Raw genomic sequence first — 27,301 nt, forward strand, 5'->3', positions numbered from 1 at the left:
CACCAGTCAGAATGGCTACAATCAATGAGTCAGGAGATGACAGATGTTGGCGAGGACATGGAGAAGAGGGAATCCTCTTAAACTGTTTGTGGGACTGCAAGCTGGTGCAGCCACTCTGGAAAACAGTATGGAGGTTCCTCAAAAAGGTGAAAATAGAGCTACCCTACGACTACCCAGCAATTGCATTACTGGGTGCTAAGATACAAATGTAGTGATCCAAAGGGGCACTTGCACCCCAATGTTTATAGCAGCAATGTCCACAAACAGCCAAACTATGGAAAGAACCCAGATGTCCGTCGATAGATGAATGAATAAAGATGTGGTATATATGTACAATAGAGTATTATGCAGCCACCAAAAAAAAAAAAAAAAAAAAGCAAGCATTTGCAATGATGTAAATGGAACTAGACGGTATTAAGCTAAGTCAAATAAGTCAATCAGAAAAAGATAATTATCATATGATCTCACTGATATGTGGAATTTAAGAAACAAAACAGGATCATTGGGGAAGGGAGGAAAAAATAAAACAAGATGAAATCACAGAGGGAGACAAGCCATAAGATACTCTTAAACATAGGAAACAAACTGAGGGTTGCTGGAGGGTTGAGGAGTGGGAGAATGGGGTAACTGGGTGATGGACACTAAGGAGGACATGTGATGTAATGAACACTGGGTATAAGACTGATGAATGACTGACTTCTCCCTCTGAAACCAGTAATACATTACATGTTAATTAACAGGTTTAAATTAAAAAATAAATGAAATTAAAAATAAATAAAAGAATACATATTACTACTTTTAATATATTTTCCTGATTACCAATAATACCTATTCATTTTAGAAAATCTGAAAATAAAAACAAGTTTCCATAATCTCATCATCCAGAAATTTGGTAAGTTAAGTATCCTTTCAGTTTTGCTACACACACATTACACATATTTATTTCTGACAGAGAAGTATGTTACAAAAACTGTAACCTCCCAACATACTGAGAACATTTTTCTGTACTGATATATACTTGTCACTTCCAATAGCTGTATAGAATTCCATTTCAAATAACTATAATTTACTCAACCAATCTTCTAATTTTGAAATTTATAGTGCTTCTAATTGTTTGCTATTATACATAACCATAACATTGTTGTTTAAGAGAGTGAACTCTAAAACCAACCTCCCCAAATTCATATCAAACAATGAATTAAAATGTGTAAAACTCTTGGACACATAGCAAGTCTTAGTATGTTACTCATGTTACCAAATAAACCCAAGGATGGCTCCTGCATTATTATTAGCTGGTGAAATTAAAGATTAGCTATATTAGCTACAGAATTTTTCTTTTTGAGAGAGAGAGAGAAAGCTAGCATGAATGTGTGAGCAGGGGGAGGAGAGAGAGAAAAACAACAGAGAATCTCAAGCAGGCTCAGGCCCATTGCGGAGCCCCATCTCATGACCATAAGATCACGACTCAAGATGAAATCAATCTGGACACTCAACCAACTGAGTCATGCAGGTACCCCTTAACTACGTAATTTTTAAAAAAGAAAACAAAAGGGTGCCTGGGTGTCTCAATGGGTTAAAGCCTCTGCCTTTGGCTCACGTCAGGATCCCAGGGTCCTGGGATCGAGCCCCACTTTGGGGGCTCTGCTCAGCGGGAAGCCTGCTTTCTCCTCTCTCAGCCTGCCTCTCTACCTACTTGTGATCTCTGTCTGTCAAATAAGTAAAATCTTAAAAAAAATGAGAAATTTAACAACAACAAAAAAAGTGGACAAAATACTACCCATTCTCCCAGGCCTTTTTTTTTTTTTTAAGATTTATTTATTTACTTGCGGCATCTCAGTGGCTCAATCACTTGGGCATCCTACTCTTGGTTTCAGCTCAAGCCATGGGTCATGGGATGGAGCCCAGAATCAGGCTCACAGCTCATCAGAGAAGATTCTCTCCCTCTGCTCTGCCCCCCATGCGCACACACTCCCTCTCTCCCCTAAATAAATCAATCTTTATAAACAAATCTCTTTAAAAAAGAGTAATGCACAAATTATACTAATAAAAAAAATCTTAAAAGCAGCAAGACAAAAGAAGTCCTTAACTTACAAGGGAAAACCTGTAAGGCTACAGAGGATTTCTCAACAGAAACTTCGCAAGCCAAAAGAGAGGCATGATATATTCGAAGTGTTGACTGGAAAAATCTACAGCCAAGAATACTCTCTATCCAGCAAGGCTATCATTCAGAAGAGAAGTGATAAAGAAGAGTTCCCCAAACAAAAATTAAAGGAGGTTGTGACCACTAAACCAGGCCTGCAAGAAATATCAAACTGATGAGTGCAGAGCAGAGACCAAAGGTGACAAAGACAAGAAAGGATCAGGGAAAATCTCCAGAAACAACAAAAGAACTATAACAAAATATAAAATAGTTATAAATACATATTTATCAATGATTATTTCGAATGAAAATCGACTTAACATTCCAATCAGATGATACAGGGTATCAGAATGGATTAAAAAACAAGACCCAGGGACGCCTGGGTGGCTCAGTTGGTTAAGCAGCTGCCTTAGGCTCTGGTCATGATCCCAGCGTCCTGGGATTGAGTCCCACATCGGGCTCCTTGCTCAGCAGGGAGCCTGCTTCTCCCTCTGCCTCTGCCTGCCACTCTGTCTGCCTGTGCGCGCTCACTCTGACAAATAAATAAAAAATCTTAAAAAAAAAAAACAAGACCCAACTATATGCTGCCTACAAGAGCCTTATTTTAGAACTAAAGACACCTGCAAGAGGGTGGAGAAACATCAAATAGATGTCAAAGAAAGTTGGAGGAACAATACAGAGACAAAGCAGACTCCTAGGTTCTTGCACTCTTTTAGTTCTGCTTTCTTATCAGGGTAGTACTAGCCTCATGGAATGCCTGTGAATGTGATCTCTCTATTCCATTAATTGTAAGATTCTGATAAAGATCGTCATTATTATTTTTTAAATTTTTGTGGGGTTCGCCAATGAAGCCATGTGCCCGGTTTTTTGTGCTGGGAAATTTTTGATACCTAATTCGGCTTTCATTCATGTATTGGTTTAAGGATATTTTCTACTTCTTAGATTCAAGATTCATGATTGAATCTTGGTAACTTGTGCATTTTTAAGAAGTTACTTTTTTATCGGGTTTGTCAGTACATGATTATGGTAATCTGTTATCACACTATGTATTTCTGTGGTTATCTATTGTATTGTTTCCCTTCCATTTTGGTTCTCATTTTGATTTTTGAGTCTCCTTTTTTTCTTAATTAATTTAAAGCACTGCTAATTTTTTTTTTTTTGTAAAAACTGGTCACTACTTTCTTTTTTTTAAGACTTTATTTAGTTATTTGATACAGAGAAAGAGAGATCACAAGTAGGCAGAGAGGCAGGCAGAGAGAAAGGGGGAAGCAGACTCTCTGCTGAGCAGGGAGCCCAAAGCAGGGCTCAATCCCAAGACACTGAGAACATGACTTGAGCCAAAGGCAGAGGCTTAACCCACTGAGCCACCCAGGCAGCCCTCGTCACTACTTTCAATGTTATGTTATTGTTTATTCTGGTCTCTTATTTATTTCTGACTTTTCTTTGTCATTTCCCTCCTCTACTAGATGTCAGCTATTTATTCATTTTCTAGTTCCTTATGCTATAATGTTACCTTGTTTATTTGAGTCCTTTTATAGGCATTTATAGCATAAATTTCATTCTATCATCTGTTTTCATTGTATCCCACAGGTTTTAGAATACTGTTTTGTTTTGAGTCATATTTTGACTTGCTGTTTGATTTCTTATTTGGGCCACTGCTTGTGCAGTAATGTGTTATTTAATTTTCACATATTACATTTTTTTTTATTTTTTATTTTTTATAAACATATATTTTTATCCCCAGGGGTACAGGTCTGTGAATCACCAGGTTTACACACTTCACAGCACTCACCAAATCACATACCCTCCCCAATGTCCATAATCCCACCCCCTTCTCCCAAACCCCCTCCCCCCGGCAACCCTCAGTTTGTTTTGTGAGATTAAGAGTCACTTATGGTTTGTCTCCCTCCCAATCCCATCTTGTTTCATTTATTCTTCTTCTACCCACTTAAGCCTCCATGTTGTATCACCACTTCCTCATATCAGGGAGATCATATGATAGTTGTCTTTCTTCACATATTACATTTTTTTTTTTAAGATCTTATTTATTTGATAGAGAGACAGCCAGAGAGGGAACACAAGCAGGGAAGTATGAGAGGGAGAAGCAGGCTTCCTATCAAGTAGGAAGCCCAATGCCGGGCTTTATCCGAGGGTCCTGGGATCACGACCCGAGCTGAAGGCATATGCTTAATGACTGAGCCACCGAGGCACTCTACATAATAAATATTTCATATTTACATTGCACATTCTCCACCTTTATTGTTGATCTTTAGTTTTGTACCATTGTGGTTGGAAAATACACTTGGTATGATTTTGGTCTCTTAAATTTGTAGTATTTGTTATGCTACTTTTTATGTGATTTAACCAGGGGTTTGTTCTGTGTGTACTTGAAGAAAACATGTATTCTATTTTTCTTGGATGGATTGTTTTACATATACCTTTTAGAACCATGTATTCTAAAGCATGCTTCAAATAAGAAATGCTCTTATTGGGAGAAGGGGGGTGGGGTTATGGACATTGGGGAGGGTATGTGCTTTTGAGTGCTGTGAAGTGTGTAAACCTGGCGATTCACAGACCTGTACCCCTGGAAATAAAAATATATGTTTATAAAAAATAAAAAATTGTTTTAAAATGCTCTTATTAAAAGAAAAAAAAACTTTAACTGAGGGTACTCATTTAAAATAAAGCACATCAGGGCGCCTGGGTGGCTCAGTGGGTTAAGCCGCTGCCTTCGGCTCAGGTCATGATCTCAGGGTCCTGGGATCGAGTCCCGCATCGGGCTCTCTGCTCAGCAGGGAGCCTGCTTCCATCTCTCTCTCTCTCTGCCTGCCTTTCCATCTACTTGTGATCTCTCTCTATCAAATAAATAAATAAAATCTTTAAATAAATAAATAAATAAAATAAAATAAAATAAAGCACATCAGAGGGAAGGTGGGGGGGAATGGGTTAAATAGGTAAAGGGGATTAAGAGTATATTTGTCATGATGAGCACCTGAGTAGTAATTATGTATAGAATTGCTGAGTCACTGTATTATACACCTGAAACTAATATAACTCTGTATGTTAATTATACAGTAATTAAAGTAAAAATCTTAATAAAAAATAAAATTAAAAAAATTTTTTTTTAAACCTGCATATAAGAAACTTAGATAAAAACAGTAATTCTGTATAAGGAAAAAAATCCAGGGACTAAAGAGCGGTATCTGACAGCACTGTAGTTAGTAAACAGTTGAAATGAGAGGACTGGGCATAGCAAAGAGGATTCAGCCACTAATTAAATCAGGCTGGCTTGTAGGAAAGCCATTCATGATACAATACCCAAACTCACCCTGGTCGCCGCTTAATAGCCCTGTGGACAATGGCTCCTCCACCTTGAATCCCAGGCCCAGGGTTTCCTGAGGCAATGGCTGGACCCAGTGATGGTACATCTGATGTCATTTCTATCAAAGAAAAATAGAAATATACATGTAAGAAAGACAGTCCTTTCTCCTGATAATGATAATCATCATCATCACCGAGTTTGCTAGAAGACTCAAGGTATAGACGAAGTCCCAGCGGCTTGCTAGAAAACCCAAATGCTCATATCCAGATTGCTCTTCTTGAATTCTTACACTGGTGAAAGCATACATTCCCTGTACTTCAGTTTCCCCTGCTTCACAGAGTTTGGAAGAGAGAGTACTATATTCTATCTGCAGCCTTCACTTTTTTTAAGATTTTATTTATTTATTTGACAGAGAGAGATCACAAGTAGGCAGAGAGGCAGGCAGAGAGAGAGAGGAGGAAGCAGGCCCCCCACCAAGCAAAGAGCCCGATGCAGGACTTGATCCCAGAACCCTGAGATCATGACCTGAGCTGAAGGCAGAGGCTTAACCCACTGAGCCACCCAGGCGCCCCTGCAGCCTTCACTTTTAAAAGCTTGTGATAGTGACATAATGCTGATCTAAAACACACACACACAATCAGTTTTATACATTTTACTCATGCAATATAGAACCCAAAATAAATGGAATTCTAACTCCACCTAGCAATAACAAAGCAATATTCTCCTTTCCTCTCCCAAAGAGGCATCAGTGAAAGCCAGCTAAAACAGGTTTAAATAAGATCCAGGCATCTGGGATGCTTGGATGGCTCAGCTAGTTAAGCATCTGCCTTCAGCTCAGCTCGTGATCCTAGGGTCCTTGCTCAGCGGGGAGCCTGCCTCTCCCTCTTGTCTGCAGCCTCACCTGCCTGTGTACACACCTGCTCTCACTCCCACTCTCTCACAAATAAATCATTAAAAAAAAAAAAAGATCCAATATCACACAGTACAAAAATACTCAAATACAAAAATATTCAAACTTTAATTTTAAGAAAGAAAACTACTCATCATACCAAGAACCAAGAAGATCTCAAACTGAATGAAAAATAACAATGATATGACACAGATGTTAGAATTATCTAACAAAGACTTTAAAAGAAGTCATGATAAAAATGCTTCAGTAATTATTAATACAGTTGAAAGCCTCAGCAAAGAAACAGTCTCAACAAAGAAATGGGGTAAAAAGAAGAATCACACAGAAATTTTAGAAGTGAAAAATAACTGAAATAAAAAGTTAAGGAGATTGATTCAATAGCAGAATGGAGAGAACAAAGAGAAGAACCAGTGAAATGGAAGGCAGAACACTAGAAATTACACATTAGAATACTAGGAAAGAAGAGAAAGAGGGCAAAGCTGAAAAATGATGTCTGAAAATTTCTCAAATTTGGCAAGAGATGTAACCTACAGATTGAAGAATTTGAGTAAACTCCAAAAGCATAACCTAAAGAATTGCATTCCAACACAGATCACAAATGTCTAAAAAACTAAAGATAAGTTTTGGAAGTAGCTAGAGAAAAATGACACCTTACCTACAAAAGAAAAATATTTCAAACAGCAGATGTTTTATCTGAAACCATGGAGGCAAAAAGAATGTGGCATGATAGCTTTTAAGTTTTGGGGAAAAAAGTACTGTCAACCCAGAATCCTGCAACCAGTGAAAAGATCACTTAGGAGTGAAGGGGAAATCAACACACTCTGATGACCTAAAACTATGGAGAACTTGCAACCAGCAAACCTATCCTTAAAAAATGGCTAAACAAAATTCTCTAAACAGGGAAGAAATTATAAAACAAGGAATTTTGGAACACATCAATACATATCAAGAAATAAAAACACAGTATGCAAAAATATGGGTAAAATCATAGGCTTTCCTTTTTTTTTTTTTAATTTTCTAAATTACATTTGCTGGCAGAGGCAAAAAATACAACACTGTCTGACATGTTTCTGAATGTATACAGAGAAGATATTTATGACAATTAAATTACGAATGGGGATTATAAAGGGAGGTAAGATGTTAACACTTAAAGTGGTAAAATGACACCACCCATACACTGTGATATTATGATATATAATGCAATGTCCACTCCAGCAATTACCTGGAAAGCTATACAAGGGGAGCAATAACCTGGAAAACTATACAAGGAGGTACACCAGCAAACATTACAAATAAATCAAAATGCAATTCTTTTTAAGATTTTACTTTTATTTATTTTACTCTTTTAAGGTTTACATAAATATATTGGTGATCCCTACACCCAATGTGGGGCTCAAACCCACAACCCCAATATCAAGAGTCACATACTCTTCCAGCTGAGCCAGCCAAGCACTCCTCAAAATGGAATTCTAAAAAATGTTCAAGGGGCCCCTGGGTGGCTCAATAGGTTGAGCATCTGCCTTGGGCTGAAGTCATGATCTCAGGGTTCTGGGACTGAGCCCCATAATCAGCTCTCTGCTTATCAGGGAGTCTGCTTCCCCCTCTCTCTTTGCCTGTCTCTGCCTACTTGTGATCTCTCTCTCTCTGTCAAATAAATAAATAAATAAATAAATAAATAAAATCTTTTTAAAAAGTTCAAATAACCTACAGGAAGGCAGAGAAAAATATAGAGAAGCAAAAACCAAAACAAACAAATGAAAAAGAAAACAGCAGACTTACGCCCTAACATAAAAAAATTTATTAAATGTAAATGGTCTAAATATACCAATTAATATAAAGAGATTAGCAGAACAAACAAAACAATATGGCCCAGTCTACAAGTTGCTTCATATGTAACAGTAGAGACAGGTTGAAAGTTAAAGGATGAAAAGACATACATCATATAAACACTTACCAAACAAAAGCAAGAGTAGCTATATTAATAATAATCAGATAAATTCCAAAGCAAATAAAATGACCAGAAACAAAGCGCATTATATAATGTGCAAGCCACCAAGAAGACACTTGGCAGCTATGCACTAAACAAGAGAGCTGCAAATATCTGTTAAACAAAAACCGATAAAACAGAAACAAGAAAATGATTGTAGCTGAAGACGTTGACATTCCTCATTCAACTAACAGAACAATTAGAAAATCGGCAAAGACAAAAGATCTCAATGACACCCTCAACCAACTAATTAAGATTTACTGACTCTACCCCATAATAGCAGGTATACCTTCTTTTCAGGTGTCCCCAGAATATAAACCAAGATAGATATATCCTGGACCATCAAGCCTAAACAAATTTACAAGAATGAAATCAAAGCTTATATTCTCCAACTAAAAGGGAATAAAACTAGAACTCAGTAACAGGTAACAGAAAAATCACCAACACTTGGACACTAAACGACACATTTCTAAGTAATCAATGAGTCAAAACAGAAGTCTCAAATGAAATTAAGAAAAAACAGAACTACAATGCAAATTAAAATGCAAGATAGTTAAAATTTGTGAAATGCAGCAAAAACTGTACTCAGAGAAAATTTTATAGCACTAAAATGCTAACACTGGAATAAAGGAAAAGTCAAGTCAATCATCTATGGCTGTTTCAAGCACCTAGATAAAGAACAAAATAAACCCAAAGCAAACAAAATGAAGGAATAGACAACATAAATCAATGAATTTGAAAACAGAAAAATACTTAAAAAAAAATAAAATCAAAAGCTAGTTCTTTAAATAGATCCCCAAAATGGCAAGACAAGGAAAAACATAAACAAAAACAAACACACAAAAAACTACCAATATCAGAAATGAAAAGAGAAAAAATAAAACAAAAAACGAAAAGACAGATATCACTACAGACCTCAAAGAAATGAGAGAGAAGTAATAATACTAGGAATGACTTACAAACATAAATTTGACAACTGAGACAAAATAGGCCAGTTCTTTGAAAAAACACAGACCCAATAAAAATCAGATGATGTAAATAGCCCCATAAATATTAGGAAATTGAATCCATATAGTTTTTTAAGATTTTATTTATTTTCTTGACAGAGATAGCAAGAGAGGGAACACAAACAGGGGAAGTGGGAGAGGGAGAAGCAGGCTTCCCACCAAGAAGGGAGCCCAATGTGGGGCTTGATCCCAGAACACTGGGATCATGACCTGAGCCTAAGGCAGACGCTTAACAACAGAGCCACCCAGGTGCTGCTGAATCCATAATTTTAAAACTCTCAAAAAAGATATCTCCAGGTCCAGAAGGAGAATTCTACCAAACATTAAAAAAATTATTATCAGTTCTACACAATCTCCTCCAGAAACTGGTTGAGAAAGAAGACACCAATTTTTACAAGGCCAGAATTACCCTGGTACCGAAACAGACAAAATCACTACAAAAACAAAGCAAACGGACAAAAAAAAACTAGAGATCAATATTCGTCATGAAAACAGATAAAAATTCTTAATATTAGCAAATAAAATTGAGCAATATGCAAAAGAATTATATAACATGACCAAATAAAGCCAACTGGTTCAATATCTAATAATCAACATAATCCACCATATTAATAAGTTAAAGAATAAAAATAACATGATCATATCAACTTAAGCAAGAAAGCATTTGATAAAAACCAACAACCATTCCTAACTTAAAAAAAAAAGATCAGAAAAATAAAAATAGAGGGAAATGTCTTCAACCTGAAAAAAGAATCTACCCCTCCAAAAACCCCAAAACAACAAACAACAACAAAAAAAAAAAAGAGAGAGAGAGAGAAAGAAAGAAAAAAGAGAAAAAAAGGCCTCAAGTTAATACTTAATTGTGAAAGACAAGCCTTTTATGATTGGGAAGAAAGCAAGAATGTTCCCTCTTATCACTTATTCAAACATATTGTGGGAAATCCTAGCCAGTGCAAAAAATGCAAGAAAAGGAAACAAAAGGCATAAAGATCAAAAAGGAAGAAATAAAACTATCCCCATTCACAGATAATTCTAAGTAATCTATCAAAACAACTCACCAGCAAGTAAGTGATTCCAGTAAAACTGAATGATACAAGATTAAACTGCTTCTATATATATTAGCAACTAGTAGACACCAAAATTTAAAATACCAATCTCCCTACAGGGATGCCTGGGTGGCTCAGCCAGATTAAGCCGCCAACTCTTAGTTTTGACTTCAGTTCACCATCTCAGGGTCCTCGGATCAAGCTCTGCATTAGGCTTCGCACTCACTAGGGAATCTATCTGAGGATTCTCTTTCTCCTCCTTCCCCTGCTCCTGCTCACACTTTCTCTAAAATAAATAAATAAATCATGGGGTGCCTGGGTGGCTCAGTTGGTTAGGCATCTACCATCCGCTCAGGTCATGATCCCTGGTTGCTGGGACTGAGCCTCCTATCAGCCTCTCTGCTATGCAGGGAGTCTGCTTTTCCTTCTGCCCCTCCCCAACTCGTGCTCTCCCTTGCTCTCTCTCTCAAATGAATAAAATCTTTAAGGAAATATAAATAAAATAAACCTTTTAGGGTCCCCTGGGTGGCTCAGTCGTTAAATGTCTGCCTTCACTTGGGTCATGATCCCAGGATTCTGGGAATGAGCCCCACATCATCATGCTCCCCACTCAGTGGGAAGCCTGCTTCTCCCTCTCCCACTCCCCCTGCTTGTATTCCATCTCTCACTGTCTCTCTGTCAAATAAATAAATAAATAAAATAAAATATTTTTAAAAAATAAAAAAGCTATTTGTAATCACTTAAAAAAGAAAAAAATACAACAAACATCACAGGACTTGTATGCTGAAAACACAACACTGATAAAAGAAATCACAGATCTAATAGATACACCATGCTCATGAATTCGAACTCAACATAAAGATGTCAATTTTCTTCAAATTGATACACAGGCTTAATGTGATTCTTATCAAAATTCTACCAAGATGTTTTTATAAACAAGATAATTCTAAAAATTTTTAAGGAAAGGTAAAGAAACTAATAGCTAAAAACAATTTTGATGAAGAAGAGTGGCAGGAATCAGTCTACCCAATTTCAAGGCTTTATGGTAATCAAAAAGATTTATGGTAATCAAAAGTATGGAGTCTTGGCAGAGGGACAGACACAGAGCAATGGAACCCAGAAACAGACCGATACAAATATGCCCAAATGATTTCTGACAAAAGTGCAAAAACAATTCAACAGAGGAAAGATCATCTTTTCAACAAATGGTGCTAGAGCAACAGGACAACTGTAGATGAAAAAACTGAACCTCAACCTAAGTTCTGCCCTTTATATAAAAATTCATCAGAATGGATCACTATGTCAATGTAAAAACTATGTAACATTGTGGGGCGGGGAGGAGAAAATCTTCAGGATCTAGGCCTAGGCAGAGTACTTAGATTTGGCACCAAAAGAATGATCCATTAACAGTAAAACTGATAGATTGGATTTCATTAAAATTAAAAACTTTTAGTCTGTGAGTGACTGCAAGAAGATGAAAAGACAAGTAACGGAGTGGCAGAAAACACTGAAGAAAAGGACTTATATCCAGAATATAAAAAAGAAACTCAAAACTCAACATTAAAAAAGCAGTCTCGGGTGCGTGGGTGGCTCAGTCATTAAGTGTCTGCCTTTGGCTCAGGTCATGATCCCAGGGTCCTGGGATCCATCCCTGCGTCCAGCTCCCTGCTCATGGGGAGGCCTGCTTCTCCCTCTCCCACTCCCCCTGATTGTGTTCCCTCTCTCACAGTGTCTGTCTGTCAAAAAAAAAAGCAGTCGGACTAAAACAGGGGCAAGACATGAAGAGACAGTTCACCAAAGATATAAAAATGGTAAATAAGCATATGAAAACATGGTCAACATCATTAGCCATGAGTGAAATGCAACTTCAAGCTACATTGAGATGTACTACATACCTATCAGAATAGCTAACATTTAATTAATTAATTAATTAATTAATTAAAATAACAAATGCTGGGAAGGATGCAGAAAAAGTAGATCACTTAATACATTGCTGGAAATGTAATACAGCAAAGACACTTCAAAAAACAGTTTGGAAGTTTTTTTAAAAACTCGGGGCACTTGGGCACCTGACTCTGGCTCAGGTCAAGATCTTGGACTTCTGGGATCAAGACCTGCATCATGCTCTGAGCTTAATGGGAGTCTGCTTCTCTCTCTGCCTCTCCACCCACCACTAAATCAGGAATGTACTTTTTATTTTTTTTTAAAGATTATTTACTTATTTGACAGAGACAGGGAGATCACGAGCAGGCAAAGAGGCAGGCAGAAGGAGAGGGGGGAAGCAGGCTCCCTGCTGAGCAGAGAGCCCAATGCGGGACTCAACCCCAGGACCCTGAGACCATGACCTGAGCCAGAGGCAGAGGCTTTAACCCACTGAGCCACCCAGGCGCTCCTTAAAATCTGAAACAAATATGTTTGTAAAGCATTTATTAATATAATTATTTTTTTCTTTTAGTTTGTTGATGGCATGAATTATAAGTTTTCTCAGCTGGAACCATCTTTGAGTTCCTGGAATAAACCCTACTCTATAACTGCACTAGACTGAATAATATAATATAAAAATACATGTCCACACAGAATCTCATATTGTGATCTTACTTGGAAATAGGGTCACCGAATATATAATTAGCTAAGACTGAAGTCATAATGGGTTAGGGTGGGTTATAAATCCAATGCCTGCTCTTTTTTTTTTTTTCTTTTTTTGAGATTTGAGAGCGATTGGGCACATGCAGATCAAGAGGAAGGGGAAAGGGAGAGGAGAGACAGTCTCAAGCCAGCTAGCACTCAGCACTGAGATCAGGATCTGAGCAGAAACCAAGAGTGGGACACTCAACCCACTGCACCACCCAGGTATCTCTGTCAGCTTTCTTTGTAAGAGGAAGGAGAGACACATTGGATACAGAGACACAGATACTAGAGTGACATGTACAAGCTAAAGAATAGGGAAACATTTTCTCTCTCAGAACCTCCACAAGGAATTAAAGCTGCCAACATCTTCATTTCAGATTCTGAGCCTCCAGAACTGTGAAAGAATACATTTCTGTTGTTTTAAATCACCCAGTTTGTTAATTTGTCACAGCAGGCCTGGGAAACTAATATAATAATGATATATGATTCCTTTAATATATTTTGGATATTAATCACTAATATTAGCTCCTTTCAAATGGAAGTACTTAGAGTAGCACAGTTAGGGAGTATTCTTATTGCACTGAAATCAAGTACCTTCTATTAAAATCACAATTGCATGGCCTTGCCTGAGGAAAGCACCCACATCCCAGAGACTGAATGGAAAGCCAGGGATTTGGCTAAATGCACTAACCTCTGCCTCTAGAGTTCTTCCAGCCTGCTCCTACCTCCAGGTCCTGGGTCCGAGCCGTGGCCTCCAGCCCAGCCATCCCTGATGCAGACCGGCTGCCCCCACAGCCCATTTCTCCTGCATAATAGGGTTTTGTGCAATTAGGGAATTTTTCCATAACCTGACCCTTGTATTAATAGAGCCTTCAGGAAATTTCTGTTAGAAACTAAGGACCTCCCTTCAGCTCTGAACAGCTTTTTCGTCAATTCCAACCCAAATATCTACCTTTCTAATTCTCTCAGATTTGTGGGTGGCTTCTCTCCTTTTCCTATTCTACATTCTCTAATTATTTGTTCACTTTACATCTCAGAAATGGAAAAATGTACATCAGTCAAATAAAAGAAATAACAAAAAAAATTTCACAGAAATTACAGAAAAGCAGTAAATATAACATATTTCAGTTAGTCAACATAATATCCCAGATTTACGAAAAAGCTACCTCTAAATGTAACTTCCTTTCCTGAAATAGGAGAAATCATACAAAATTAAGTCACTGAAAACACAACGAAGGAAAACAGGAATGATAAAGAAAGCATTAAAAGTTGGACGGGAGGCCTGGTTAGCTCAGTGGTTAAGCATCTAGCTGACTCTTGATTTTGGCTCAGGTCATGATCTCAGGGTCGTGAGTCAGAACAAACCTGCACTGCTTAAGATTCTTGTCTCCCTCTGCCCCTCCCCTGATTCACACTTATCCTCTCCCTCTCAAATAAATAAATTAATAAAAATCTTTTTTTTTTAAATTTTGGGTAATAAAATGTTCAAAAAGAAACCTTGAGATGAATTATTCATTATATTCTTAATGTCTAAAATATGAACTTTGGATGTGTTTTTTAATTTTTTTAAGATTTTATTTATTTGAGAGAACTCTACAACAAAAAACATAACCTGATTTTAAAATGTCCAAAAGAGGGGCACCTGGGTGGCTCAGTGGGTTAAGCCGCTGCCTTCGGCTCAGGTCATGATCTCAGGGTCCTGGGATCGAGTCCCGCATCGGGCTCTCTGCTCAGCGGGGAGCCTGCTTCCTTCTCTCTCTCTCTCTGCCTGCCTCTCAGTGTACTTGTAATTTCTCTCTGTCAAATAAATAAATAAAATCTTAAAAAAAAATAAAATAAAATAAAATAAAATGTCCAAAAGACTTGAATAGACATTTCTTCAAAGATACACAAATAGCCAATTAGCATATGAAAAGATGTTCAACCACCACAAATCACTGAAGAAATGCAAATCAAAACTAAGAGATATTACCTTACACCCACTATGACAGCAACCATCAAAAATTTTTAAAAATTAATTTAAAAATTTTTTAAATAATGAAAAATAAATGAGTGCCTGGATGGCTCAGTTGGTAGAACATATGACTCTTGATCTTGAAGTTGTGAGTTCTGGCCCCATGCTGGCCATAGAGCACACTTAAAACTTTAATAAATTAAAAAATAACAAGTATTGGGGTACCTGGATGTTTCAGTTGGTTAAGCAGCTGTTTGCCTTTGGTTAAGGTTATGATCCTGGGGTCCTGGAATGGAACCCTGCAGGGAGCCTGCATCTCCCTCTCCCCACCCACCCCCCAGCAGGTGCTATCTCTCTCTCTCAAATAAACAATCTTAAAAAAAAAAAAAAAAGTATCGTGAGGATGTGGGAAAAATGGAACGCTTGTACTCTGTTGGTGGGAAAATGAATTGGCAGAGCCACTATGGAAAACAGTATAGAGAGTCCTAAAAAAATTAGAAACAGAACTATTTTATGATCTAGCAATTCTAATTCTGGATATATACTCAAAAGAATTGAAAGCAGAGTCTCAAAGAGATACTTAGACAACATCCACAGCAGAATTATTCACAATAATCAAGAGGTAGAAGCAAGCCAAGTGTCCACTGACAGATAAATGGATAAAAAATTGGGGAATATACATCCAGTGGAATACCCTTTGGCCTTTTAAAAAAGGGAATTCTGCAGTAACATACAATACAGATGAACCTCAAAGGTACTAGCTAAGCAAAATAAGCTAGTCACAAAAGGAGAAATACTATATGACTCTACTTAAATGAGGTACCTAGAAAAGTCAAATTGATTGAGACAGAGTATAGAATGGTTGTATCCAGGCACTGGGGGATTTGGAGAATGGGGAGTTATTATTTACTGAGTACAGAGTTTCAGTTTTGCAAGATGAAAAGTTTTGGAGATGTGTGGTGATGATGGCTGCACAACACCGTGAATATCCTAAGGCCACTGAACTGTACACTTAAAAATGTTAAAATGGCAAATTTTATGTATTGTGCATTTTGCCACAATGGAAAAAAATGTATCAGAAAAATTTTGAGGTGAATCTATATCATGGAAATGGAAAGTTATCTATCATATATAATTATGGAACAAGCTACAGAAAAAAAATATAAAATACATTTCTTTTTCAAAGCTTGTATGTGGGATGCCTGGGTGGCTCAGGCAGCTGAGCATCTGCCTTCAACTCAGGTCATGATCCCAGGGTTCTGGGACTGAGTCCACATAGGGCTCCCTGCTCAGTGAAGAGCCTGCTTCGCTTTCTGCCTGCCATTCTCCCTGCTTGTGCTCTGTTTCTGACAAATAAATAAATAAGATTTTTTTAAAAATAAATAAAGTTTATATGCATAACCCAAGTCTGGAAGAATTCATTTAGTATTAATTGCATGCCTACTATATGCTGGCACTACCAGATCCTAGAGATAAAGCAATAAATAGAAAAGACAAAGATCCTAACCTTTACAAACTTTACATGCCAGTGGGAGAGAGAGACCAACAAGAAAAATAACTTAAATATAAACTGGAATAACAATATGAAAGTGACATTTTATAGGTAAAAAATGGATATCAAATTTCAAATGATTCAACCTAATAATACGTTATATAGTAATAAATGTGGAGGGAAAAAAAACTACAGGAAGTCAAATCACAAGTATATAATGGTTAGGGGCGGCTGGGTGGCTCAGTAGGTTAAGTGTCCGACTCTTGTTTTCAGCTCAGATCATGATCTCAGGGTTCTGAGATGGAGCCCTGCATCAGGTCCATGCTCGGCTCTGAGTCTGCTTGAGATTCTCTCTCCCGCTCCTTAGGGGGAAAAGAAAGTATATAAAAGTTGAAGGACAGGAGGATAGCAATTTTAGATAGTGAGGAAAGACATCACTGAAAAGGTAAAAGGAGATAGGAATAGGAGACAAGAGATAAGAAAAGGAGATAAGGCAATAAGCCATGCAGGTATCTGGGGGAAACGCATTCTAGGCACAGTGCAAAGATCCAGAGGTGAGAACATGCCTGTTAAGTTCTAGAAATAGTGTGGATGACATCATGGCTAGAATGGAGTGAGCAAATGTAACACAATAAACTGACAGTAGTTATCTCTCAGATGGCATATAGAGACTTCTACATTTGATTTTCTATATATCCTTATTATTTTGTCTTTTACATTAAGCATGTATCACCTTTATACTGGGAAATGCAAGATCCAAATTTTTAAAAAAGAAAATGTGGGGGGTACATACATTGAAAATTTGAGAGAACAAAGCTTAAGCTTTAAAATTAGATAAAACAGGATTCCAATCCTGGGGTTGCCACTTACCATCTATTTGACTTAATCTCTCTGAGTTTACCTGTAAAATGTAGGTAATAATAGTACCAACTTTTTTGGAAGATTATATTAGATATTGCATGTGAAAAGTACTTACCATAGCACCTGAAATACTGTAAGTACTCCTTAAATAGTAGCTTTACAAAAATAAATCACAAACCAAAATGTTAATTGATTTTACTATTAATTTTTTTCATGAAAAAGCAATATATTAAAATATGGATATACAGAAAAACAAAAATAAAAGTCTCTAAAAATATTCAACAATCTTACAGAAGCAAACAATCAAAAGTAAAATCCTCTACACACAAACTCCAATCTCACCTTCCCCCTAGGGTAACTGCTATTAACATTTTGATATAACCTTTCCATATCTTTTTCTATACACCATATATCAAAGGTTTTCTGGTAATTTTTACATAAGAAAGGTTTTTTGGTAATTTTTACAGAAGGCAATTTTTACATAAGAAAGTGATCATGTTATATTTATTCTGAATGTTTTGTTTTTTCCATATAACAATAAATTTGGAAGGTATGTCATGTCAAATAGAGTTAGTTCAACCTTTTTAATTGTTATATAGTACTCCATAGTACAAATGTATATATTTATGATATTCAAACAATCAGTATCATAAATAATGTTTCAAAGAACAACATTGTGTATTTTTCTGTATGGTACCAGTATTTCTATAGTAATACATTTCTGAAAATGATAAGGGAACATATTTTTTTTTTTAAAGATTTTATTTATTTATTTGACAGAGAGAAATCACAAGTACACTGAGAGGCAGGCAGAGAGAGAGAGAAGGAAGCAGGCTCCCTGCTGAGCAGAGAGCCCGATGCGGGACTCGATCCCAGGATCCTGAGATCATGACCTGAGCCGAAGGCAGCGGCTTAACCCACTGAGCCACCCAGGCACCCAAGGGAACATATTTAAAACTTTGCCCATTATACTCTAAGAAAGCTATGCCAATTAAGAGGCTCATCAACCATATCAAATATGTCCACCAGCACTGAGAAGTAGCAATCCTTCAAATTTTTGCCAATTTTCTAGGTATAAAATTATCATTAATGTTCATTTATCTGTTATTAGTAAGACTGAATATATTTTTGTTATTGTTAATACTTTTTCTATTTTGTCCTATAAAATTTAAATAGTGATTACATGTAACTTCCCTAAAAAAAGCAAAGTCTACAATTAAAAAAGAAGTTCACGCTTTTAGTAATAGGTTTATATAGAATCTATGAATTAGAGGAATTAAGAGAAAGAAAAGTTGATTCTGAGATGGTTTAAATTAAGATGTGGCATAGCCCATAGCACAGAGAAGGTGCTCAATAAGAAGGAAATAGTAAAGAAAACACAGCCACCAGCCAGAAAAGTTTCAAATTAAGCTGAGCCTCAAAAAAAGTAAAGGAGTGGAAAAAGGCATTCCACACAAAGGACATAAGCAAATCCTAAAGGAAGGTATGAAAATATGCGTGAAGAGCTGTCAGGCCTATATAGAGCACAGAGTCTGTATTTGGGGGAAAAAATAAAATGTCAAGTGTGAGAAGGTCTTCGATGACAAGATGAAATCTTAGATTTGATTCAACAAGCAACCAAAAGATAAGATACATTTTTAAATCAGAATGACAAGACGAAAAGGTAAATTAAAAGATTAATACAACAGATTTAAAGTTTGAAGTAATAGAAGTAGGGAGATGAATTATACTAACCAAAAATGAGGTGATAAAGGCATAGTACAACAGCAGGATGAAAAGGTTAAAAGAACCTCTAAAATTTTAAACTATGCCACTTCTGAAGAAAAATAATGGGGTAAATGCATACCTCTACTTTTACTCCCCATCCCCTGAAATTATATAAAGGAGAAAAACAATTTTATTTAAGACATAAAGTCCATTGACACAAAAAAATGGAAGAAAAGAGCAACAAATTTTTGGAAACTGGGACCATTGCCTTGATAGATCCACAAGAACTGAATCCTAAGCCAGCAGGAGAAAAAGCAGAAAACCACCACAATTTATGTCAGAATCCCCCAAAGTCTCAGGAATTGGTAATTCTAGGTGCAGAGGAGGGGGTATGTGTGAATGAAAGCTAAAATAAAAAGAACTGGTTCAACAACTGTTTAAGCAGCAGGTAGGTTTTCAGATCCTCTCCCTAGTCCTTCTAGCAGGGAAATTGCCTCACTCCCCCATTAAAAGACTGCTTTATTCTTTGGAGAATATAAATCTTCTTTTCTATCTATGTTGCCTGGTCTAGGGAACACCAGGCAAAGCTGAAAGTGAGGCTACCATACTGAAAACAGGGAAACTAACAGCAATGAATGCAAAATGGATGCTTTCCTCTTCCTTTGCTGTACTGCTTTGCCTATATTCCATGTTTTCTCTTTCTTGGATTACTGGTGAAGCACATCCTCTACTAAGTTCTTGAAAAAGAGTGTAAGGAAGACCTTGGATATATGAAAATATCTTTCTTATATTTCACTAACCAATAGTTTGCCTACGTCTGCAATTCTAAGTTGGAAATTATTTTCCTTATGAATTCTGAAGGCATTGCTCCATTGCCTTCTACTTTCCAGTGTGACTAGTAAGAAGCATGATCAGTCTGATTCCAGATTCTTCTGAGGAGTGATCAATTTTTTTCTTTGTAGCTTACAGGATACTCCTTGTATCTGATGCTGAAATCTCATGATATTGTGCCTTGATGTGGGTTGTGTTTTCATTCACTAGTCTGTCCCCTTCAATTTGAAAACTCATGTCTTAAACTTCTCGAACATTTTATTCAAACAAGAACAAAAAAGTTAAAAGAGATAAAAATGGTTGTTACCGAGAAGAAACTGAGAGTACAGAGTGGAGGACTATCGTTTTTGTAAGAAATCATGTAAAATTAACTCTTCAAATAAATATATGTATATACAATTTGATTAAAATAACTTTAAATATATATGTTTAAACATATCTATCTTAAATATACACTTTTACATAATCAAAACATTTTTTATGTTTAAATATATATATGGGGGTTTTTTTGAGGGGGGGGCTATCTGATAACCAATCAGATAAATACATGAAAGAATCCAAACACTTCCAGTTGCTTAGCCTGGGGAACTGAAAAAACTGTGATAATCATGGAAGATACAGAAAAGTTAGGAAGGGTAGAAGATTTGAAGGAAATACTGGTGAGCATATATATAAATTGTATGTTAAAGATTATTCAAATAGAGATGTGTTTTAAATAGATGAAAATAGGGGCACCTGGGTGGCTCAGTCATTAAGCTACTGCCTTCAGCTAGGGTCATGGTCCCAGGTTCCTCAGATCTAGCCCCACACCAGCCTCCCTACTGTGGAGGTGGGAGCCTGCTTTCCCTCACCCACTGTCCCTGCCTGTGTTCATACTGTCGCTGTCTCTCTCTCTCTGTCAAATAAATAAATAAAATCTTAAAAGAAAATAGATGAAAATATAGGAAAGAAGCTATGAGAGAAGTCAGGAACGATAATTTTAGAGAATTTTTTTTTGAGAATATTTAATACACGTAAGAAAAATAAGGGAATGGGATATAGTAGTTAGCAAACAAATACTTAAGGTAGGAAAGTAGCTGGGCAAATAGAAATGAAGGAAGCTTAATAGTTATAAGCTCTAGCCCCAGCAATGAGACTAGAAAAGAAGTATAATGGGCAAGAAAAAGAAAATGAGCAGGCAAAAGAAAAAAAGAAAGAAGAGTCAGTGAAAAAAAATTAAAAATAAGCAGAGCAGCATCTCCATGAGGCTTATCTAAAAGGCACAATTGTGTGGACGCCTCGGTGGCTCAGTTGGTTGAGTGACTGCCTTCGGCTCAGGTCATGATCCTGGAGTCCAAACAGGATCGAGTCCCACACTGGGCTCCCTGCTCCGTGGGGAGTCTGCTTCTCCCCCTGACCTCTCTCCTTTCACGCGCTCTCTCTCTCTCAAATAAACAAATAAAATTAAAAAAAAAAAAAAAAAAGGCACAATTATGGAGTATGGAGAACTGAGAGACAAATTTCAATAAGAAGCCTAAAAAGTATTTAACCAGCTGAGAAACAAGGGCAGCTACCTGGGTAGATTGGTCAGTTAAATGTCTGCCTTCCAGCTCAGGTCATGATCCTGGGGTCCTGGGATTGAGTCCCTCACTGGGCAACCTGTTCTGCTGGCCAGGTCGGGGGTGGGTGGATCTGCTTCTCCCTCTCCCTCTGCCCCCACGCCCCCTTCTCCCCCACGCCCCCTTCTCCCCCACCCCCGCCGGCTCATTTTCTCTCTCTCTCTCTCTCTCAGATAAATAAAATCTTAAATAAATAAATAACTGAAAACAGAACACCTGGCTGGCGTTGCCAGGTGTTGGGAGCTGGTGGAGTATGCAACTCTTGACCTTGGGATTATGAGGTCGAGCCCCACATTGGGTGTAAAGATTACTTAAAAATAAAGTCTTTAAAAAATAAAGAGCTGAAAAACAACTATGAGTAAAAAACACAGTAGGGACGCCTGGGTGGCTCAGTCAGTTAAGCTGCTGCCTTCAGTTCAGGTCATTATCCTAGGGTCCTGGGATCAAGTCCCACATTGGGCTCCTTGATCGGCAGGGAGCCTGCTTCTCTCTCCACCTCTGCCTGCCACTCTACCTGTTCTTGTGCACGCGCGCGCGTTCTCTCTCTCTCTCTCTCTCTCTCTGACAAATAAATAAATAAAATCTTGAAAAAAATATATTAAAAAAAAAAACCCACAGTAACTCAGAGAAAAGCTTTTAGGGACTGCAACACTCTTCCAGTTCTTTTTTCAACACCTTGCACTCACCGCTTCATCTAAGCCTTTATGCCCTCCTGAGCTGCCCAGATATGGTATTTCACCATATCCCACCCTCCTCCTCCTCAAAAGATATTTGTCATCTTCATCATACTACATTGCAGTAGGCAGTGACTCTAAGAGTGGAAAATCTTATACTTTAATGATTAAGAATATTGACTATGGGAGCAGCTGGGTGGCTCAGTCAGTTGAGCATCAGACTCTTGATTTCAGCTCAGGCTGGTCAGGAGATCCAGCCTCAGGATGAGCTCAGTGCAGAGTCTGCTTGAAATTCTCTCTCCCTCTCTCTGCCCTTCCCCCTACACATGCATGTGAGCATGTACACTCTCTCTTTAAAATAAATAAAGAAAACAGGTGCCTCAGTGCATCAGTTGGTTAAACATTCAACTCTTGATTTCAACTCAGGTCACAATCTCAGGGTCCTGAGATGGAGCCCCAAGTCGGGCTCTGTGCACTGGACATGGAGCCTGCTTGGCAGTTTCTCCTTCTCCCTCTGTCCCGTCCCCATTCTCTCTCAAAAATAAAAATAAAATAAAAAATTTAAAAATGTAAAATAAAAAGTTGACTGTGTAGACAGATTGCCAACAATCAAATTGTCTCTACCCCCTACTAGCCTGGGCCACCACACTCTCTAAATCACACTCTATGTACAATTAACATGATCATAAAGCATTATTATTAACACTGAAGATTACCTTAAATGGAGCTTAGAGAGAAAAGTTAAATAATGATTACAAAAATCTTTTGCAGACATTTGTGAAAATAGAATTAGTAAGAACAATAGGAACTCTTAACCAGCAAAAAAAAAAAAAAAAAAAAAAAAAAAAACACCTCAAAGAATTAGGTATGTCTCTAATCCCTAAAATGGCTCTAAGGAAATGTCTGACAATGCAACAAAGAATTCTGACCTGAAAAGCATTTACCTTCTTTTTTTAAGATTTATTTATTTATTTCAGAGAGAGAGTTTGCAAGCATGCAGCTAGCAGGTGGGGGCTGGGGCAAAGGGAGAGAAAGAGAGGGACTCTCAAGCAGACTCCCACTGAGGGCAGACCCTGCTGGGAGCTTTATCCCAGGACCCTGAGATCATGATCTCAGCAAGAGTCCAAGGCTCAACCAACTGCACTACCCAGGCACGCCAAAAACATTTTCTTTCTTTTCACTGAGCACAGTGTATTTCCATCCCATGACCCTCTATTCATAGTCCACATTTCCCAAAACCCAACAGGCTATAAAAGTCCACAATGCATCTGTGATTGCTTCCATTTTCTATAAAGAGGCAAAAGAAAAAAAATTAAGGGAAAAAGCACCTTTTCTAATTTAATAACCAGATAATTAAATGTTGTATCAGTAACTTGGAAGAGATGTGACAATTTTTCAACATCAAAAAGGAGATCTAAAAATTGCAGGCACAGGATGTCGAAGGATAATAAAATCAAATGCTTCATCAGCAAGGATTCTATACAAATAAACACCATTTTCTGGTTCAGATTTCAGCTGATAGGAATCAAGTAATAAAATGTGGTCAAGAAACTGTCATTCTGGTCACTGTTGTTGAAAAAAACAAAATAAAGCAGCCCCACCCACACTGCTGGAAAAAAGCTTCCGAAACATTCACTAATCTTGTTTACCCAGGCCACCTCTTAATAAGAGAAATGCTTTGCAACTTGACTAGGGTTATGTAACTATTTTGCAATGTGTTATCAGTTTAAAATCATGTTTATTTACTCCCCAGTATTAACACATAGATTATTTTACTACAAGGTCCGGTTTGCCGTACTAATAGCATCTTTCCAATTTTATTCCATCATCAGCACTTCCTGCAATAAAACCTGAGCCATTAATTTTATCTTTTCCTCTAAAAAAGTTTGAAAGATTTTATAATATGTTGACATGTGACTAATTAACTTCCTTAAATAGCTCTGTTACCAGAAACAGGGTAGTAAAGACACTAAATTTCATAGGGATTCAACTGTTATAGCAAAACTTGGGTACCTTAAATTATACTCATTTCAGAGACATGGAAAAAAAATCCAATTTCAGCTTCAATATGGGAACCCCAGTGAGTCCCTTTCACTGCCGTATTTTCAAGTAATTCAGCCCCAACCTCTGGGTTCTTTTTTAAGCCTATCAAAGATAGGGATTTCTGGAAAAGGATTTTATTTCGCAAGAACGTAAACTAGGATCTCTAAAATGAACTTCCCAGGGAGAAGTAACTGTAATATAGTGGAAAGAGGACTGGGGCTAGGAATTTGGAGACCTGATCTGTTTAGACCTGCCTCAATACACTCCACTCCATTGCTTAGACATGACTGGCTAGATTTTTTAATAACCAAGCTCCCCCTTTTGAAGAGATGTTCACTGAAAAATGACATGAAACTGACTCTTCTTTCAAAAGAACCCTCAACCCTTTAATTTTTTTAAAGATTTTGTTTATTTATTTATTTATTTGACAGAGAGAACGCACAAGCAGGGGGAGTGGCAGGCACAGGGAGAGGGAGAAGCAGGCTCCCCGCTGAGCAGGGAGCCCGACCAGGGCTGGAACCCAGGACCCTGGGATCACGACCTGACAAGACAGACGTTTAACCCCTTAACCGACTGAGCCACCCAGGCGCCCCCTGAACTTTTCTTAAAGAATGGGAACTGCCTCGATCTACACCCAACAAGATTTAAACCTCGGGTTCTGGATGCTAGCTGTTGGTAAGATCTGCCTTGAACACCAACCATTACATAAACTTCTGTCCTCAGCAGCTGAAGACACTATAGGAACTTAATAAAACGCCAGTTTCAAAGGATAGCGGCGGGGGGGGGGGGCAGTCTAGAAAAACTAAGTATATACTCAAAGATTTTTATTTACACGTTTAAACGTTTCGAAGTGCAACACTTCAGCTAAAGAGCAACATGGTTCAGTGTTTATAAATCCAAATTACTTTTAAAGTAAGACGAGCCATTCTGCCCAGTTATTCTGCAACAAGCAGCTCCAGTGGGCAGAGTTGAAAGAGGACCACATCACACATCAGAAAGCCGCCAGTGGAGTGGAGGCAGGCCAAGCCCAGCTTCGGGAGCCGCTCCAACAGAACTCACCCCAAGGAACTCCCTCCAGCCCTCTCCCTCCCTCCACCTCGGGTCTCCCCAGTTCCCTAGGGTCGGCCCCTCCCCCCAACCGTCCCTCCCCTCCCCCACAACCCTCTGGCCACCCCCGTTCGTCCTAGCGCCCTCAGCCCCAACTACTGCCCAGGAGCCCTGGGTCTCCTCAGCTGCCAACCCTCTCAGTCCCTCCTCCTTTAGAGGCGCCCTAGTCCTTAGTCTACTCACCGGGGTTAGCAGCAGTCGCCGCCATGGCCGTAGATGCCACTGCCGTCGCGCCACCCCCCCAGTGGGAGGAGCCGTCGCCACCGAACCGGGGGAGGGGGAGGGGAGAGCCACTCCCCAGATGCGGCGCCCCGCTGCCGCCGCCGCCACTGCGGAATCAAAGATGGCGGCTGTGGCAACCCCCCCCCACCGGCCCCAGCCCCTACGGAGGGTTGACCCCGCCCATAGAGTGGGTGGAGTCATTCCCCACCCACACCTCAGCCCTCCTGCTCTGAGAAACTGACCAATGAAAATGCCAAGAGGTTGGGCTAGCCACTGTGCCCGCCGGTCCATTGGAGGAGGGTGGGCAAAAAAGAAGTCCAGCTGTCTCTCTAATCCCGCCTCCTGTGCGTCAAAGGTCAGTGATCGAGTGACGTAAGTGAAAAAAATTTTACTAAAAATCTCGGGTAGGTGGTGGATTCCCCGGGCTAACAACTAACTGTGCGGACGAGTAAATCCTCTTTAGGTGCTCTAATGCTTCAACTTTACACAGTGATTTGTAATCCTTTCTAGAATTTGGTCTTCCTTTCAGGACCTTTGTCCCTGGTGAAAAAAAACTCAATAACTAATTTTTGAGTGCCTGGTATGGAATTCAGTCGTGGAAAACAATCTGGGCGCTTAAGGTGAGGGAGATACCGACAGCCAAAACAGAAGGCAATGTATGAAGCAGGTATTTTGATGAAGAGTGGGATGACTTCCTTTGGTCAATGATAGGGACATAATGATGGGTTTTTAGTAGGAAAGTGATAAGATGAGGACTGAACAGATTTTTTAATAATAGGAAGCACTAAGCATTCGAGCCAGACGCTACCCAAACTGTCTTGTGTGTTTACTCATTTAATCTTCACAACACGTAATGTAGATTCTATTACTATTTCCATTTTGCAGATAAGAAAACAAAGAGATTAAGCAAGTGATAACTGGTAAGTAATGGCGTGCGATGCAAACTGAAGAACTCTGACTCTAGGAACAAGTTTTAACACTACAAGATACTGCCACCTTTACATGTATTTCTCAAATTATTTAATATAAATTTAAATCAAATTTTAACAAATTCCATTACACTATTGAGCATATTCACATTCTTATAGGTTACATATGGACTACAAAGATTACATTGATCCTTTTCTCTCATTATTTAACAGTATAATTTATCTCTACTGAGGTATTTTAACATAATTTTTATATTATTGTTTACATTGTTAAAATTATTTTGCACTTTGTTGCTATTTTGTTGTGTTGTATTTCCTGTTCATCAAAAAAGAAAAATTATCCACTCAAAAGAAGTTTGCTGGGACACCTGGGTGGCTCAGTGGGTTAAGCCTCTGCCTTTGGCTCAAGTCATAATCTCAGGGTCCTAGGCAGAGAGCCTGCTTCCCTTCCTCTCTGGCTGCCTGCCTGTACCTACTTGTGATCTCTGTCTGTCAGATGAATAAATAAAATCTTAAAAAAAAAAAAAAAAAAAGGAGTAAGCTGACACATAAGGAGTAGTGATGTAACAATTTCAATTCAAAATTGTGTGGTAAAGGTAGCTAGCTATTAAACAAGACTACAGTTCAGATATAGACTGCAAGTTTTGTGCCTTTACATAAGTTCATAAATAAATGAATAAATAAAAATGTAAGTAGAGGGGCGCCTGGGTGGCTCAGTGGTTTAAGCCTCTGCCTTCGGCTCAGGTCATGATCTCAGGGTCCTGGGATCGAGTCCCGCATCGGGCTCTCTGCTCAGCGGGGAGCCTGCTTCCTCCTCTCTCTCTGCCTGTCTCTCAGCCTACT

At 38.3% G+C, this 27,301-nt stretch overlaps 1 protein-coding gene and 1 long non-coding RNA gene across 8 annotated transcripts in view; one reads left to right on the plus strand and one right to left on the minus strand.

The window, feature by feature from the left end:
* ARNT (aryl hydrocarbon receptor nuclear translocator) overlaps positions 1 to 25,678 on the minus strand; it is a 71,553-nt gene extending 45,875 nt beyond the window's left edge. For 3 of the 6 annotated variants that reach the window (XM_059376061.1, XM_059376062.1, XM_059376060.1), the window contains exons 1-3: positions 25,491 to 25,677; positions 13,732 to 13,845; positions 5,469 to 5,580 (exon numbers count right to left, since the gene is read on the minus strand). In XM_059376061.1, coding sequence (XP_059232044.1) covers positions 5,469 to 5,580; positions 13,732 to 13,845; positions 25,491 to 25,515 — 251 coding nt within the window. In that variant the 5' untranslated portion in view covers positions 25,516 to 25,677. Of the gene's footprint in view, positions 1 to 5,468; positions 5,581 to 13,731; positions 13,846 to 17,462; positions 17,488 to 25,490 lie in introns of those variants that run through there. The other 3 variants (XM_059376063.1, XM_059376064.1, XM_059376065.1) reach the window with 3 other exon arrangements.
* A 267-nt stretch (positions 25,679 to 25,945) lies between these two features.
* Positions 25,946 to 27,301, plus strand: part of LOC132000757 (uncharacterized) — a 3,888-nt gene continuing 2,532 nt past the window's right edge. For both annotated transcript variants that reach the window (XR_009399447.1, XR_009399446.1), the window contains exons 1-2: positions 25,946 to 26,149; positions 26,415 to 26,449. This is a non-coding gene — a long non-coding RNA (uncharacterized LOC132000757). The remainder of the gene's footprint in view (positions 26,150 to 26,414; positions 26,450 to 27,301) is intronic.

This window comes from Mustela nigripes, chromosome 14 (assembly GCF_022355385.1).
Source record: "Mustela nigripes isolate SB6536 chromosome 14, MUSNIG.SB6536, whole genome shotgun sequence".
Taxonomy (NCBI): domain Eukaryota; kingdom Metazoa; phylum Chordata; class Mammalia; order Carnivora; family Mustelidae; genus Mustela; species Mustela nigripes.